Below are 17,682 nucleotides of genomic sequence, written 5' to 3'. Positions count from 1 at the left end.
CCTCTATTAACTGCTGTATTGATAATAGTCATTAGCATATTTATGGTGACGGCGGGGACGTTATTGTTTGTGCCGGTTATTAATCTTCCTTCTGAGCAACAGATCTGACAGCTCAATCTATTCTCCCGTCGCGCTGCGTGCTAACTTCCTCGCCCCCCGCCCTCTCCGCACGCGCGGCTTTTGTGCGGGGGTAAATAGGCAGTGTGGAGGAGAGGGGAGGTGGGGGAGGGGGGCGGGGCTGATTGACGCGACCCCTCCTCAGGTGAGTGGGTGCTTCCCGCTGGGCCGGGGCCTCGCTGCTGTCCCCGACACCCTGCCAGGCACTGCCTAACACTGCCAGCCTGGAGCGATTGTTCTTACTGATTGCACCCCCCAGTCCCCCGAGATGGGCAGACACACACACACACACACTCAAATACTCTCTGTTTCTCACACACACACACACACACACACACACACTCAAATATTCTCTGTTTCTCACACACACACACACTTTCAAATATTCTCTCTCTCATACACACACACACACACACATTCACACACACATTCTCTCACACACACACACACACACACACACTCAAATACTCTGTTTCTCTCTCTCACACACACACACTCACTCACACACACACTCAAATATTCTCTCTCTCATACACACACACACACATTCTCTCACACACACACACACTCTCTCTCTCTCTCTCTCTCACACACACACACACACTCACTCACACACACACTCAAATATTCTCTCTCTCATACACACACACACACACACACATTCTCTCACACACACACACACACACACACACACACGGTCACAACACACTCCCAAACACACACACACACACTTACTCCACATACATAAACATGCCCTTCGGTTGAATGTTCTCCCTCTGCTAAGCGCTGCTTCCAAACCCCCACTGTGAGGGAGGTTCCTGCGGTTTGTTTGGTGTGTGTGTTGTGGGACAGGGAGGGAGGGGTAGGTGTGGATCGGGTGGGTGCAGGAGCTCTGTGCACCTGAGGGGAGAGGGCGGGGCAGGCGGAGCATCTCGCGGGGCATCCCAGGAGAGTAGCAGAGGGTCTGGGCATCACTCTCAGCGTCTGACTGACAGCTTGTTGATTGGAGGTCGGCTGAGGGCTGGAAATCAGCCAGAACCCGCAGGGGTAAGTACACACTCTCACACACACTCTCACACACACACACACACACACACTCACACACACTCTCTCACACTCTCTCACACACACACACACTCTCACACTCTCACACACTCACTCTCACACACACACACACTCACTCTCACACACACTCACTCATGGTCTCACTCACAGTCTCACACGCTGTATCACTCATACTCACACTCATGCTCTCAAACACGGTCTCACGAATGGCCTCACTCACTCTCTCACTCATGATTTCACACAGTCTCACACAGTCTCATGAACTCTCACACACACACGGTCTCATGCCTGGTGTGGTACGTGACAGCATCTGATCATCCACAAGTGCAATTAAATGAACTGAATGAAAGAGAACCATGAAAGAGAAAAAAGAAAGAAACATCTCAGGGAGGATCATCTGAGAGTGAACTCAGTTTTGGATCTCTGAGCCAGAATAATCACACGGGACGTATCATCTAGTTTACTTTGCACACACACAAACATCAGTGCACAAGTTCCAATGCAAAATCAGAAATGTACATATAATTCCTGTATACACGTCATAGTTGTATGCAGTGCAGCAGTGTACAGCGCACCATTCACCCATCATGCTCTGGTTACATTACGCTTGTCCATCATAGGCAGAGTTATCCTCTTTTCCCCGCAAACACTGAGAACTGGTAGTGTCTCGTTTCTTTATCCGTGGTGATAAATATCTACTTTTATTGAGGCCATCATTCTGCTCGTAACATCTCATGCTGATATATTACTGATTGCTTTATTAAGACACCCCGGTGAGATTGTTTTATACTACAAATGTAAATCAAAACTCACTCCTCACAGTACACCAATTACCCGGGCTAGAAATATGCTAATGTAGCAAGAATATTTTATAGAAGCAGTAAAATTTGAAATCCGTAATTTGTTGGTGTATCCTGTGTAAGAAAACGCTAAAGGGATGACTATGAATACAAATTTCTGAAACCAATCTGTTATATGGAACAGTAATGAACTCCACCTCTGTGTGTGTGTAGCTGTGTACGTGAGAGAGAGAGAGAGAGAGAGAGAGAGAGAGAGAGAGAGAGAGAGAGAGAGAGAGAGCGAGCAAGAGAGATAGAGCACATAGGAAAAACAGAAGGGAATATTTTAATCTAGTGTAATATAGACTGCTTAGATGCCCTTGAGGAATAACTTGTATAGTGTGTTATGCCATAAATGAGATGATTTTTCATCAGAGATGGGGCCATGTGAAGCTGTCACGCCTTCACTAAGCTGGACGAGCACAAACGCTACATCTCACACTCAGATTAGACTGACGTGGCTCTTTCTGCAGCTACATCCAGGACTGGCAGAAGTCACTGGGGTGAGGGGGTTATTTGATTTTGCTGGGATTGTATCAGTTAATAACAACAGAGTAATGCATATATTAGGTAGAGTAAGGTAGGCTAAAGTAAGAGAGTTTCCAATAGCTGAGATTGAGGCGTGGATTTGGTGTGGATTACACAAGGATATGGTCCAGTCATGGAGTAAAGAGTGTCCCAGACTGAAGCACCAGCAACACAGAGTGACATGTGTCTGCAGTTTGTGCTGATAGACTGGTCTGGTTCAACTCTCAATAGCAAGAGGTCCAGTGTGAATCAGGTTTGATTCCACATTCCTCGAATCCAGTTGTAAACCCTGAAGCATCATATCTGAGCTGCCTGTCTGAACAAAATCTCGTTCCAAAGCTCAGGGCTCGTCAGATATATCATGTATTTTTGTTCCAGCTCCATACAAACCTGAATCAAATACAAAGCAAACACAGGACCATCACTGAAAATCTCTATCACAGTAAGTGAACTCCATTTGATTTATTTGACATGATTTTTAGTGTCCAATTATTTCCATATAAGGAGCACATCTGCTCAGTTACATTTCCCAGTTAGCTAAGCATTTCTGGATCAAAGACCTCATTCCCCAGAACTAAATCTGTGACCGTTGCAGGTGAATGATGGGTAAGAAACTGAGTTCTGCAGCCCATGGTGGCTCTCAAGGTTAGGCAGGCTGACCTGGTTAATGCTGCTGCTCCATCGACCCCTCGCTTATAGTACATGATTAAAACCCAATCAGCGCCGGGGTAAAAATAAGCCCTTCATACTTAATGGGCCGCGTTTTAATGAGCAAACACAGGAAACGGTGCTCTGGAACTGCCAACTAAACAGATGCCTGGGACCAGTGCAGCAATACATCTGACCGGCTCCATTACGGGATTAAAGATGAGCCTGCGAAGGTCCCGCGGAACGTGCCGGACACCCCCAGGTGCATTACGGCCCCCTAGCTGAACATCAGCAGCTAAGTGACGAATATAAACATACAAATATTCTGTGTGGAAACGTAGTATTATAAGGTTATAGAAAAATAACCTTTATTAAAAAAGTAAAAACAGATTTGGAAAATTACTGCTATTTAGTGCCATTTCTCTCCATTCATTTTGAATCATATTTGGCCCCTTCTGTGTATTTATTCGACAATAACTAGGCATCTCAAACAGCTTTTACATCAAACACTTAAATCATTTCCTAAAGCTATTTCCTGCGCCCCATGCCACTAAACGGCCCATTCAAACGCAAAATCTATTTTACACACATTGTACACTTGCTGATCATAATCACCGTCAAGAACCATTTTGGGGAAAAGCATCCCACAATGCCAACACTTGCCCTTACAGAATAAGCAGAATTTTCCAACAGCTAAGCAAGCAGCAGCTATATAAACACGTCTGCTGAAGACTATGAATGTGAGGTATATTCAGATATCTTCACATCTAATCACATTCATGGTAAGGATGTCATTGATTGTAGCCATAATTGGCACAATTTTCTCTGTTTGTTTCTTAGAAACCAACTCAAATGTACTCTTGCTTCAGCTTTCAAATAAAACATTTACTAAAACCAAATACTGCCAGTACAATTTATAGTTTTTTAAACAAATTTTATCTGTAAAAATGTCAGTTGTGTGGGATTATTTTACCTTAAAGGATGACAAAGATGAAGAGGTAGAGTGCAACATATGCCAGAGTAAAGTCAAGCGTGGTGGTAAAGCTGTAAGAACTTTTAATACAACCAATCTAATCAAGCATTTAGCAAAATACCACCATAAACAACACAAGTTTCTAAAGAAAACCGAAGACAAAAAGAAAGGTCCTACACAACTAACACTGGCAGAAATGTTTGAATTGAAGGGAGTGTATAGATGGGGATGGAGCAGCAAAGTGTGGAGTAGAAGGCTTAATTGCTTAATTAGTTTACGATATGAGCACGGATTTTTTTTTTAAGCTTTGGTTTACACTTGTTCAAGAGCACTGATGGATGTTAATGTTAATACACTATTTGTTAATAGACTATTTTCCACTCAGGTTGTGTGTTTTGCTTTTTTAATATAATTTACAATATTATTTGCACTTGTGGCTTTTTAATCCTTGGTTTACTGATGATATTTCTGTTTGTTATTTAATATTTTGTCTATTTTGAGTTTATTAATTGCTAAATAAACAGGTCAGTTTCTACTTACCAAACACTGTGTATTATTCAAACACACCTAATTCAGCTGGCTACTTGTTATCAAGAATAAAATGCTTTTCAACATGAGTTTGACAACAAAGTAAGTTGGCTAAATAACTTTAATTTAAACTTTAATACATGCTCGGATAGGCCGGTATCGGTATCGGCCGATAATGGTATCGGATTGAAAGTGCAAATAAATATCGGTATCGGATCGGAAGTTCAAAAAGCTGGATCGGGACATCCCTAGTCAGGTGTGACTGGGGGTGAACTCCCCCTTTCAAACATTCCACACAGCTAACCATACAAGTCACACTTTCATTAACTTGCTTAGCTTGATTTCTATAAAAACATTGTATGCAATTCCACGAGAGGGACATGAGCAGAAAAATGTCCAGGAGAACCTGTTTTAAATGTGCTTTATAACAACTCTCTTGGGAGCAAAGGAGCTGTAGAATTCAAGTTGTAATCTTCCAGTTAGAAGCCACACACACATATATAAATGATATATATACACACACACACATATATATACATGCGTGTGTGTAATATATATATATATATATATATATATATATATATATATATATATATATATATATATATATATATATAAATTTAGTCTGTGCAATGAGGAACAAACAAACAGCATAGTATCATTTTATCTATCGATGACCTTAGATTCCTATCAGTAGTGTCCATGAGGAAACCCAGAGTTATTAACAACCCAATACAGAATATAAGAACCCAATACAGATTCAAGCCCCTTTACCTCTTCGCCAACTTTCCTCCCAGTTAACAACTGTAGGAGGATCCCATTTCTGAGACTGAAATAACTCTAAACCTCTACCATTGTTATTGCAGAACAAAAGGGCAAGATGCTTTAAGACAGAACAGGACACTGAAAACATTGATTTCTGTCCTGGAAACTCTCTAATGGTCCTCAGGCAAAAGACACACGCACGGGCCACGTGCGTGCACGCACACACACACACACACACACACACACACACACACAGTCTCTGTCTTTCCTTAGGCCCTGACATGACACACACGATCAATGTTGCCAGCAAACAGTAATTCATTAACCTCCCAGTCCAACTGTGGCTCCGCCCCCTGTCCCGCCCCCAGGCCTGCACTGCGCCTCTAGTGAAATTCCCACCCAGGTGAACTCCACCGTTCTTTCCCTGCCCTTCTCTCTAATTGGACGGGCCGTTCTTTCCTCGCGCACTCCAGGGCGAGCTGGCAGGAGGAGCTACCGGGCCCGGTGCGGCTGGCTTAGCTGGCCAGGCTGAGCACGTGGGCGTGGAGTTGTTCTGCGAAGGCCTGCAGGGAGAATCGTTCCAAGACCCGGGCCCTGCCCGCCCGGCCCATGCGGTCCCGGAGCCCTGCGTCTGTAGCGAGGCGCTCCATGGCCTCGGAGAAGCTCTCCGGCGTGGGCTCGCACAGAAAACCCGTCTCCCCGTGGGCTACGGACTCCAGCGGCCCGCCGGAGGCCACGGCGACGACGGGGCGGCCCGCGTACATGGCCTCCACGGGCACGATGCCGAAGTGCTCCCCGCTGGGCGTGTACAGCACGCAGGCACTCCCGCGCAGGAGCGCCACCTTCAGGCGGTCGGAGAAGGAGCGCAGGAAGGTGACGCGCTCCTCCAGGCCCAGCGAGGCCGCCAGCGAGCGCAGCTCCTCGTAGTGTTGCACGTTCTCGGCCACGCGCTCGTCGTAGCCGCCCGCCAGCACCAGGTGCACGTGCCCCCACCGCGCGGCCGACACGCGGGCCTTCAGCGCGGCCAACGCACGCAGTGCGAGCGGAAGGTTCTTTTTCCGCTCGTAGCGGTTGATGGACAGGAAGAGGAGACCGCGGCCCTCGGGAACCAGCCCACCGAGGTCCTCCGCCTCCCCGTCAAAAGCGGCCGTGTTCAGGGACGGGTACAGGATGTCCAGGTGAACCGCAGCCAGCCTGGGGAAGGTCTGTCTGAACACGCCGGCGGTGAACTTGCTGTTGACCACCACACGGTCGGCCATGCCTGTAGTGAGTTCCTCCAAGCGGTCAATAGGTGCACGGTACAGACGCTTCAGTAGGGAGCGCCGTTGAGTCAACAGCTGGTCAGGAAAGTGGCAGTAGAAAAGAACCTTCTTCCTGTGGCGTACCAGACGTAAGACAGGAATACAAGCAGAGACCTAAAATAAACAGAGAAAGTCCATTAGTAACTGCAGCATGAGTAACGTAACTAAAGAGAGGACCGGATAAGTGCAGAGAGGGAGACGGACACCGAGGCCAATTACCTGATCACAGAAAACCACATCAAACTCCTCGCCACTCAGGAACACCAGGTAAAAGGCCACATACATCATCCGCAGGTAGGCGCACAGGGCGTGGAAGTGCCCACACACGCTGACGGGCAGCCAGTCGCCCACACACACCACGGGCAGGTCCAGCGTCTCGGAGAAGCAGTGCCGAGGGTCGTGGTGGGCCGTCCAGATCTGGACACTGCAGCCGCGGGAGCGCAGAGCCACGGCCGCATCCACCACCAGCCGCTCGGCGCCGCCTATTCCCAGATCAGGGTGGAGGAACACCACCCGCACCATGCTGCTCCTGCAAGAGGTTCATCACCACACTTACCACAATACAGGACAAATAAATCAAATCAAATCAAATGTATTTATATAGTGCTTATCACAACACATGTCACAAAGCAGCTTTGCAGGATTTACAAGGTTAAAATAATATAACATAAAATAATTATAATAAAATAAAATAACGTTTATAATCATTTCACACACAAGCTTGGTGGCTAATATCGCTAAATGACTACGAGTATACGAGCTAATAATGTTTAATGTGGTTTATTTGTTTATTTCTGTTTGTTTGTTGTTAAAGTAACGACGTGAGTTCTGTCAGCAAAATGTAAACACGTTAGCCAGTTAGCCAAGCAGCTACAGCTGAGCTAGTGTTACCATATAATAGCTGTACTGCTACTTCATACACTCTGTAGTGACTAACCACTAGTGAGTTTCTCTATAACGTCACATAAAGTCACATATATAATAGTGAATGTGCTACAAGATACTCACACTAGCGCGTGAAGCTACTTACGTGTGTTACTATAACGACTCACGACTCACCGCTGCGCCGCTTAGGACACGTCACCGTACACAGCGGTGCCCCTTTGGATTTAGCCTACATATAAAAGTAAAAATGTAGGACATGGAATTAAGAAAGAAATATTAAATAACCGCTGCTTGCACGTCTAAATTAGAAGCGCTTGTTAAATCTCTAACTAAGGTTGGGATGAGTGCGTGTATTATTTATCTGCTTCGACATTTTAGGTCAGGCGGTGAATGGACGACTACACGGGTCTTCGTATGTGTCGTCGTGGCCTTCCCAGCGCGGTGGTGAGAGCCGCGTCCTCCTTCCTGTAGCGCGACTGCACGTCTAACTGCGGAGATCATCGTGTCGGAGACTCCTCATACCACAAACATCACAAACATCGAGTCAACATGGTAAAATATATATATATATATAAGTTTAAGTGATGTTTAACTGATGTACATGTCTCTGGTATACCTCGCTACCATTCATCGTCTAACTAGTAACGTTAGATTGACAGGTAGCTTAGCTGTGTGTGTGTATATGTATATATATATATATGTATATATATATGTATATATATATGTATATATATATATATATATATATATATGTATATGTGTGTGTGTGTGTGTGTGTATATATATATGTTAGTTATGTAGCTAGTTGTTTTGTTCATATATATGTGTGTGTGTGTGTGTGTTATGTAGCTAGTTTTGTTCATATATATATATATATGGTTGTGTGTGTGTGTGTATATATATATATATATATATATAATTAGCCGCTGGTTGTTCGTGTGCAGTAAGTGTACATGTGAATACGTGGCCGTTACTTGTCCTCCACTCTGGGCTTTAGTCTGATCCTCATATCTGTTAAAGTGGCACGTTTGACCATGTCTTGTCCTGTTTGTTTCTTTCTTATATCTGTTAATACGATATGAAGGGTCTTGCTTTCTGTACGTGTTTCAGTACGTTTGTGTATCCAACGAGCTTCAGTTCACCCTTTAATTTCACCCACTGTGTTGTGTTTCCCAGCCTGGACCCGCTGCTAGCGCCACAAACGTGGGCACATCCAGCCGCTCCCCCAGTAAGACGGTGGCCCCCCGGGCTGCTGGTACTACGGTCAGGCAGAGGTGAGCGGGCCAGCCGAACCGGTCTGAAGAAGGCCTGGACGTAGTTTGTTACCGGTCATTTGTGTTCTGACCTCCTCCAGAAACAGCAGTGACTAATTGGCCTGATTGCTTGGATGTCATCAGTCATCATAATTCTGAGCTGCTTTTGTATGTAAGACCCATTTTATAATTGCGCCACCAGGAAAGCAGCTGGCAGTGGCACACGGTCGGCGGGCAGAGCCACGGCGTCCGCAGGCACGGGGGGCATGTGGCGTTTCTACACCGAGGACTCCCCAGGCCTTAAAGTGTGAGTGAACATACACACAATGACCAGTCCTTAGTGTGATTTTTACGTTCATATTAAATTATGAACACACACATGCCAGATCATGAAGCCTAGCAGTCTGAGCGTGTACATACACACACACACACACACACACACACACACACACTTACTCTCACTCAGGCATTATAGAGCACACACATCAGCAAAGGGCTAATGAACGCTTCAACGACTCACCCTCAAGTGTGATAGACAGAATAACAGATTTGTTTCTTTGGTAATCAGTTGCATCATAATGAAACGTTGACCAGAAATGAAAATGGCACAAATTATGGGCTTAGTCTGATAGCTTATAACTGCAATACTGTGCAGTGGCCACTATAAATATCAGCTTTCAGAGCATTTACTGTTCATTTAAATGCAGCGAATACATTCCTAGAATGTAAAATGAGTGTTATTACTGTTCTGAAATGTACAGATTGAAGGAAGTGCAGATGTTGTGATCTTTTGACGTTTACCCAATCCAAACAGAAACCAAGAAACTGATTACTGTAACATGCACCACACCAAAGTGATGATGAAACCAGACCGGAGAGCAAGCTTCACTGTGATTTAATAGACAGATGCTAAAGTGCTATTAACCGAGGGCACTAAACTGTCCCTGTGTCACCATTCTCTGTCTCGTTTTTATCGGGCGAGGTAAAGAGCAGTGTCTTAATCTACTGAACGTTCACATGCTCACCCAGGCGGTCATTTTTAATTCATCCCTACAGCTCAACAGGAAGTGACACGGGAGGGAGGGGCAGAAGGATCTAGGAGGTTTAGCATTTATGAGGATAAACATGAAATTTTAATGGCAGGAAATTGGTCGCTTGGGCTCAATCCCCGTCTTTATTTGATCTCTCCTGCAGATTTCGCTACGTGTGTGTCAGTCATGCATGTGTGCTCAGTTACATAGTCTGAGCATACGGTTTGTCATTTACACTGACAGTTCTCAACAGTTTCAGTATACTGTAAAACGTTCCTCATAACCCTTTGTGCTATTTCTGAAGGATTTGTAATGAAGTATTTGCAGCATACTATACATAAACGTTAACAAAAATCTAGTGAATGGAAAAAGTTGTGCACTAGTTTTAATTTAAGCAGCACCCCATATACACACAGCACAGCGCTGTGTTTAGACACCATTGAAAGTGCGATTTGGGGACCACAAGCAAAAGGCCTTCCTAGAGGGGCCCTTTAGAGGTCTGGGTCCAAGCTGAGTTGCAGCTGGTTGAAAAATGCCAATGTTTGATGCAGAAATATATGGAACTTGTGCAAATGTTTGAAACACAAATAGCGTTTGTGTTGAGAAAGCAAGTTCATAGCTGGAGCACTACCCTTGCTAATGAAGCCATTAGGCTTAAGTGTGGGTGAATATAAAGTATATGGAGTATATGAGTGAGATTGATTCTCCATCCCCCCCACCTGTATTTGCTGGTGGTAATTATAACCATCTTTTAGTTTTTACGTCCATTAATAAGTGTGGTGTATATTCTAAACACACTTAAGCATTTCTGATGATACCCAAGTGTGTGTGTGCGTGCGCCCGTGTGTGTAAGAGCTTAATTAAAGATCTTATTGAAAAGGTCACATCAATTAAAGCCTTGGGGGTGGGCCTTCAGTTGGCATGGTTACACGGCTGCAGAGCCACCCAGGGGATGGTCAGTTCCTACTTTAATAAAGCCCCTCGTTAGCCGCCCTGCTCATTAGTGCTGTGCCACTCACCAGCATTTATAATCCTAAATACTCCTTCTGTGTCACATGACTGAGGCACCCAATCCTGATTGGCCCATGGGATAGAGACATAAATTGAAAAAAACTGTCAATCATCAAACTCATGGAACATCATTCATTGCACTACATTTATTTATGGTCTTATATAAAAACAATTAAGTGGATAAATTCTGGCATATCTGCTGAAATAATTGATACAGTGAAAACAGCACAGAACTGTGGGCCGTAACAGAAATGGACTTGATGTGCAGAGCATCTACTAACAATTCTGAAGAGGCGTATATTGCCACGAGCAGTAATTTATGACAAAACGCATTAAAAAGCAGTGTAACAGGTGTTGGGCTTTGGTAAAGTGAACGCCTAGTTTGTCTTCACCACTAGGGGTCCTTCTGTCAACGTGCACTATTGAATGGAGACTGGTTAAATATCAAGCTGACATGCTCTCTGTCTCTGTCTCTAGCGGGCCGGTGCCGGTTCTGGTGATGAGTCTGCTCTTCATCGCCTCGGTCTTCATGCTGCACATATGGGGAAAGTACACCCGCTCCTAAACACCAGTGACCTTTCACTTGCCCACCAACTCCTCAGTAAAATAACTTAAGCCATTGGACTTGGACCAAACTCAGACCCTTGACTCTTGCCTATTTCTCTTAATTTTCACACCCATTTCAGGGGTTCTACTCATCCTCTCCTGAAATATTTCACTCACCTGTCATCCGCTTGGACATGTATAATTAGTTTTTTTTTCCCCAACCTTTGTACAAACATCTGTAAAACTGTATAATAAAACATCCTGAATTGTCATTCTTCCACACTACCCCCAGCCGTCTTTAAAAGCGAAAGAAAAATTGGTGATGGGGGGGGGACTTGCCTAGCCTCAGTCTCCACGGCAAGAATGAGGCAATCGTGGCCACCGATCCCGCCGTGAGGGTGGTGTGGGCGGACCTCCGGCTACGTCAGCACCCCCGCGCGGACCTGCCCTCCCGTGACCTGGGACTTTACATGGACACCAGAGCGGAACCGTCAGCTGCCCTTTGAATTTCTCTGTGAACTTTTGTGGAACGTGACGGCGCTCCTTTGATATTTGTGGAATTTGACTTGGAATGTTCCCATGATAAAGTCCCTTTAAAGAAGTTTTTTAATTTAACATGGTCCATCAAATTAATTATGAGAAGGATGAACGCTGGTTAAATGCTAGTGTTAACGCGCCGGATGCATTTTACATTAGTGCCAAAAAAAAAACCACTACGTCTCCCAGATGAGTTATATAAACTGAGAAAACTATCTCCTGCCTCTGTTTCTGACCTGTGAAAATCTTTTTTATGGTGTTTCCTCCAACATCAAGACATTATACCAGCTGATCAGCAGATCTGAGCTAGGCGTGTGTATTACAGTGATTTACAGTAGTGTTGAGAAGAGCTTTGAAGTCCAGTGTGAGGGCGTGACCCTGTCATCTAGTCCTTTCCCTTTTGGTGGTGGGCGCTATCCTTAGAGGACTTCACCCATGACCTCCGCACAGCAGTGCCTGAAGAGGGAGCTGTAGATCACCATACACGGGCATGCTGTTCGTCAGCTTGCATGAGAGCGAGTTTTCGCTCCGCTGCCTGTGTGTGTGTGTGTGTGTACACGCATTTCATTATTTATGTCCTAATGAGGGTTAGATTTCCACATTCTAATCTCAATTGGAATATACGCAGAATAATTCAGCTTTAAAATAAAAGTGTGTGTGTGGGGATGATTGGGTCATGGCACTCTGAAGTATCCAGGCTAGCTAGATGAAGACCTCTGCGCAGGTGATGTAGCAGATTAGCGTGCTAGTTCTGTTGCTGTGATGCTAGCAGGAAAATGGCAGCGGCCTGGTGTCCACATTTCCACAGCCCTCTGCCACTCCCTTCTTGTACTCCTGAAGTATTTCATAGACTTCTTCTAAGTCTTCATCCTGTAAGACTGCAGGTAATTGGATTACATAAGAATTAAGAAAAAAAGTTTCTTGGAAATCAACAGTGTTTTCATGAGCAATGGGAGTTTGAAGTTTGAGTTATTTTTTTTCTTTCTTTCATCTATTTTTCATGTGCTTTTTTTTCTGTTAACCATTTCCTGAGTTCTAACCACTGCCTGTGTAAAGGGACAGCCCCAGTAACACACACACACACACGCAGGCACAACTACCCTTCCCACAGCACCAGCATTGCACACATTGATTTGATAAATAAAAACTCGCTTCAGAACGTGTCAGATTTCACAGGGAAGGTTCCTTCTCGCCGTTCAAGCCTATACCCTCCGGAACAAGACACGCACGTGTTCGCAGAGGAAGAGTCACAGGAAAGAGCTCAAAATGGGTCAGTCTCTCCGCTCTCTCGACATGCTGCCATGCCCGTGTCTCCGTGCCAGAGGGAGGGGCTTCTCTCAACCCATCCACCAAGTCCAGGTGGAGGTGGGCGGCGGGAGGGGGGGGGGGGGGGGGGGGGGGGTGCTAACGTCAAGAAGGAAAGTGGTGGTGGAATAAGGCTTGGGTGGGCAAGGGAACCTACCTCGCCCCCGACCGCCACCGAGCTCGGCAGCAACGGAAAGGCCGATCCGGCTGAGTGTGAACGTACCCCTGGAACGAGAACTTTCCCTCACATCATTTGCTCCCCCCCCCCCCCCCCCCCAAAATGGTGAGAATGGACTCTTCCATTAGTGTAAATGCACTATATGACTAGAACCAAACAGGAAGGTGGGGTAGGGTTTTGGGTCTGAGCTGCTACTTCCTATGAAGTCGGTCTGCGGGGTGGGTATGTGCGCTTGATGACATAATTATGCGATGTCCTCATTCCGTTTCTCCCCCCTACACACACTTCCCCTAAGCCACCAGAGCTGAACTTGGCACGGTGGTTATGTTTGCCTAACTACGTCCATGGCTATCATCAAAAGACATCTTCGCACATAGATTTGACTACTTACTTGTTTCATGATGTATCCTAACAGAGTGTGAAACCCATTACATGTCACATTCATTGCCTGAGTAGAACGGGCTACTTAGAACGGATTTACCCGAAAAAGAAAGGAACCGTGTTTCTTTATAAAAGACTGTTGTACTGAGTATAGTTCTTACTGACAGGTAACACCTAAATTGTTCCATGTAAGTGAAACTCCAACTGCTTTCTGTCCCACCAGGATCCCAGTTCAGTGCCAGACACTTCAGTGCTGGTGTGAACCTCCTGCTCACCGCTTAGCTAAGTCTGTGCCTAGTACATCCATAGTATGTGGACCAGAGGTCGAAGGCAGGTCTCGGGAGAGCTTTGAGAAGAATCACGGTGTTCTCAGCTATTTTGTGTGTGCCACTGGCATGGAAAAGCAGAGTGGTGTGGGAGAGGGTGTGTGTGTAAAGAGTAATCACCGCAGCAGAGCGGGATGGCACACACTCACACAGGGTTCTCCAACTCCTGAGCAGACATCTGTGGGCTCCCTGGCCGTCTCACTGCCGTTTTTCTCCACTTACGAGTAGTGATAGTTTGCTGTTGACCCCTGATTTCAGTCACCGTGACCAATATGGGTTTAATATGTTCAGAGGGGAGTGTGAGGTTGGAACGGCGAGGATACGGTGTCGGCAGCTCTTCATTTGAGCGCTGGCACACTGTCAGGGTGGGTCTGGAGAGGGAGCTACCTCTGTGTTCTCTCACACAGGCCACCAGCCATGAGTAAAGCCCAGGGGGAGTCTGGGTAAAAGGACCTCCCACGAGCCAGCCTCTCTCGCCCCTCGCCTCCTCTCTCTCTCCCTCCCTCTTTCTCCCTCCGCACTAATGTTCAGGAAGACAGGAATAGCCTTTAGCAGTTTTTTTTTTTTTGGGGGGGGGGGGGGGGGGTCCAGAAGCATGTGATGATGCGTTGCTTGTGACTGCCATTGGAATGTGATACAAGGGGGCACGTGTGTGTGTGTGTGTGTGTGTGACCAGCAGTGCTATGCACTACGCGAATGTGACGTGGGAGGCACAAGGAGACCCCGAGCTGGAGTTTTAAATGGTGGGGGGCGGTTCTTCCACTGGGGTGGGGGGGCTACCAGCTGATCTCCCCCTCCCTCACATTGCTGCCTGTAAATGTGATCTTTCCATATCCAAACCCGACATTTCTAACATTTCCTTCACATATGTCCAGCGTTTATTCGGTGAGAGTCATATGGCCAGGAGACAATAGCTCTTGGACACCGTATAACACTTCTTTTGATGTCTGCCATCAAACTGACAAAAACACTTGCAGTCTTGAAAAGCACCTGCGGTACGTGCGTGAGATACACGTGTGATCAGCGACGGCCGACGCCACATGAGTGTGACGTCGGAGAGCACAAGGAGACACTGAGCTGGAGCTTCAACCGGTGCAGGGCGGTTCTGTCACTGGAGCGGGGGTAACCAGCTGACCCCCCCACTCCCCACCCCCCCCGGTTATTGCTGCCTGTACTTTCTAATATTAAACCCCCAGTCCGACTAGCATGCCCCGTTCTTGCCTGAGCTGTGCACGAGTATGTGACGGTTATTATTAGAGCCGTTTTCCACTACTGCACCAGTCCACACCAGGAGCTTCGGCTGGAGGTCTATATGAAGGAGAGGCTTGATTTAACCCAACATGCCCTCGTAACCCAGTCAACGTGCTGCACCCCCCCCCCCCCCCCCCCCTCCCCAAGGCACGAGTACAAATGAGGGTTTCAGTCTGTGACTCAGCTTAGATTAGACCAGGTCAGGTATACAAACACTTCCAAACATACCCTTGCCAGGAACAAATCTTTTTAAAGTTCATGGTCAGATGTCCTATCTTCCAGGCTGGCTTGGAGGAGAGTTTCTCCAAACTCCTATACTTTCCCATAACTGTATGAAGATTATCATATATATCAGGGGTTGGCAACCTATGGCACGCGTGCCACCGTTGGCACGCCGAGGCATAATCACTGGCACGTGCCACGCTGGACCAGCATCAGCAGAAAATATTAATAATAAAAAATAGAGCACGATCCTCCAATCGAAATCGCTCCTCAACGCTCTGGTCGGCGGAGGCGTTTATTACTGATGATCGATACTTAAATTAATACTTTTATTAATTAAAATAATTAATAAAACAATTAATAACAATTTAAACTCGCTACACAACACATAGCATCTTACATAGCATCATCTCAAACAACACCATCCAACACTGCATCATCTCACACTACACCATCCAACACTGCATCATCTCAAACAACACCATCCAACACTGCATCATCTCACACTACACCATCCAACACTGCATCATCTCAAACTACACCATCCAACACATCATCATCTCACACTGCATCATCCAACACTGCATCGTCTCACACTGCATCATCTCAAACAACACCATCCAACACTGCATCATCTCACACTACACCATCCAACACTGCATCATCTCACACTACACCATCCAACACTGCATCATCTCAAACAACACCATCCAACACTGCATCATCTCAAACAACACCATCCAACACTGCATCATCTCACACTACACCATCCAACACTGCATCATCTCAAACAACACCATCCAACACTGCATCATCTCACACTACACCATCCAACACTGCATCATCTCAAACTACACCATCCAACACATCATCATCTCACACTGCATCATCCAACACTGCATCGTCTCACACTGCATCATCTCAAACAACACCATCCAACACTGCATCATCTCACACTACACCATCCAACACTGCATCATCTCACACTACACCATCCAACACTGCATCATCTCACACTACACCATCCAACACTGCATCATCTCAAACAACACCATCCAACACTGCATCATCTCAAACTACACCATCCAACACATCATCATCCAACACTGCATCATCCAACACTGCATCATCTCACACTGCATCATCATCTCACACTGCATCATCCAACACTGCATCATCTCACACTGCATCATCCAACACTGCATCATCTCACACTACACCATCCAACACTGCATCATCTCACACTGCATCATCCAACACATCATCATCTCACACTGCATCATCCAACACTGAATCATCCAACACTGCATCATCTCAAACTACACCATCCAACACTGCATCATCTCAGACTGCATCATCCAACACTGCATCATCTCAAACTGCATCATCCAACACTGCATCATCATCTCACACTGCATCATCCAACACTGCATCATCATCTCACACTGCATCATCCAACACTACATCATCCAACACTGCATCATCTCACACTGCATCCATTGCTCTCCTTTTGTCTTATACATTCACTCTCTTCTGCAGATTTGACAGTTCTCTCTCCTCTAAGTTCTGCCTGGGGAATTGGGGGCACACAGGTTCAACTGTGTAATAATGTGTCTGCATGTGCGTCCCCCTCTCATGGACCTCTCGACCACCAGCCATCAGAAAGTGAGGGGGGAGACGTAATGGGGGTCAGGCTGGCACTACCAGAGGTTTCACACCCCCACACAAACTGACCCTCCCTTCTCCACTCTGCATCTTCCTCTGTTCTTCTCCTCTTTTCTATTCCTCCCACTAGCCCCGCCCCATCTCTCTCTCCCTCAGTCTCAATATTTGTATTATGTTCCATATAGATCCCCCTAAGTACTCATCCATTATCCACTGGGCTGTTATCAAAGGACAGCAGCCTTTGATAAGCAGAAAAACAGGAGAAGAAAGAACATTTTCACTTATTACTATAACAGGGTGACAGAAGCAGCAGATACAGGTGTTGGG

The 17,682-nt window shown here is 46.1% G+C and overlaps 2 protein-coding genes across 5 annotated transcripts; one reads left to right on the top strand and one right to left on the bottom strand.

Annotated features, from left to right (window-relative positions):
- Positions 1-4,805: 4,805 nt before the first annotated feature.
- On the bottom strand, positions 4,806-7,878 carry alg2 (ALG2 alpha-1,3/1,6-mannosyltransferase). Of its 4 annotated transcripts, none has more exons than XM_077013166.1 (3): positions 7,795-7,878; positions 6,984-7,293; positions 4,806-6,878 (listed from the first exon to the last, which is right to left on the bottom strand). In XM_077013166.1, exons 2-3 carry the CDS (start codon positions 7,284-7,286, stop codon positions 5,979-5,981), a joined length of 1,203 nt encoding a protein of 400 aa, XP_076869281.1. In that variant the 5' UTR covers positions 7,287-7,293; positions 7,795-7,878; the 3' UTR covers positions 4,806-5,978. The 4 variants fall into 4 exon arrangements, with proteins under 4 accessions (XP_076869281.1, XP_076869282.1, XP_076869279.1 ...); XM_077013167.1 differs by having other exon boundaries at positions 7,824-7,849; XM_077013164.1 differs by having other exon boundaries at positions 7,773-7,835.
- A 164-nt stretch (positions 7,879-8,042) lies between these two features.
- On the top strand, positions 8,043-11,762 carry sec61b (SEC61 translocon subunit beta). The gene is made up of 4 exons (XM_077013169.1): positions 8,043-8,201; positions 8,826-8,923; positions 9,105-9,209; positions 11,422-11,762. The coding sequence occupies exons 1-4, from the start codon at positions 8,199-8,201 to the stop codon at positions 11,507-11,509; spliced, it is 294 nt and encodes a 97-aa protein (XP_076869284.1). The 5' UTR covers positions 8,043-8,198; the 3' UTR covers positions 11,510-11,762.
- The last annotated feature ends 5,920 nt before the right edge of the window (positions 11,763-17,682 follow it).

The sequence above is a fragment of the Brachyhypopomus gauderio genome, chromosome 7, assembly GCF_052324685.1.
Source record: "Brachyhypopomus gauderio isolate BG-103 chromosome 7, BGAUD_0.2, whole genome shotgun sequence".
NCBI lineage: Eukaryota > Metazoa > Chordata > Actinopteri > Gymnotiformes > Hypopomidae > Brachyhypopomus > Brachyhypopomus gauderio.
The sequence above is the reverse complement of the archived record's forward strand: the minus strand, read 5'-3'. Positions and strand labels throughout refer to the sequence as shown.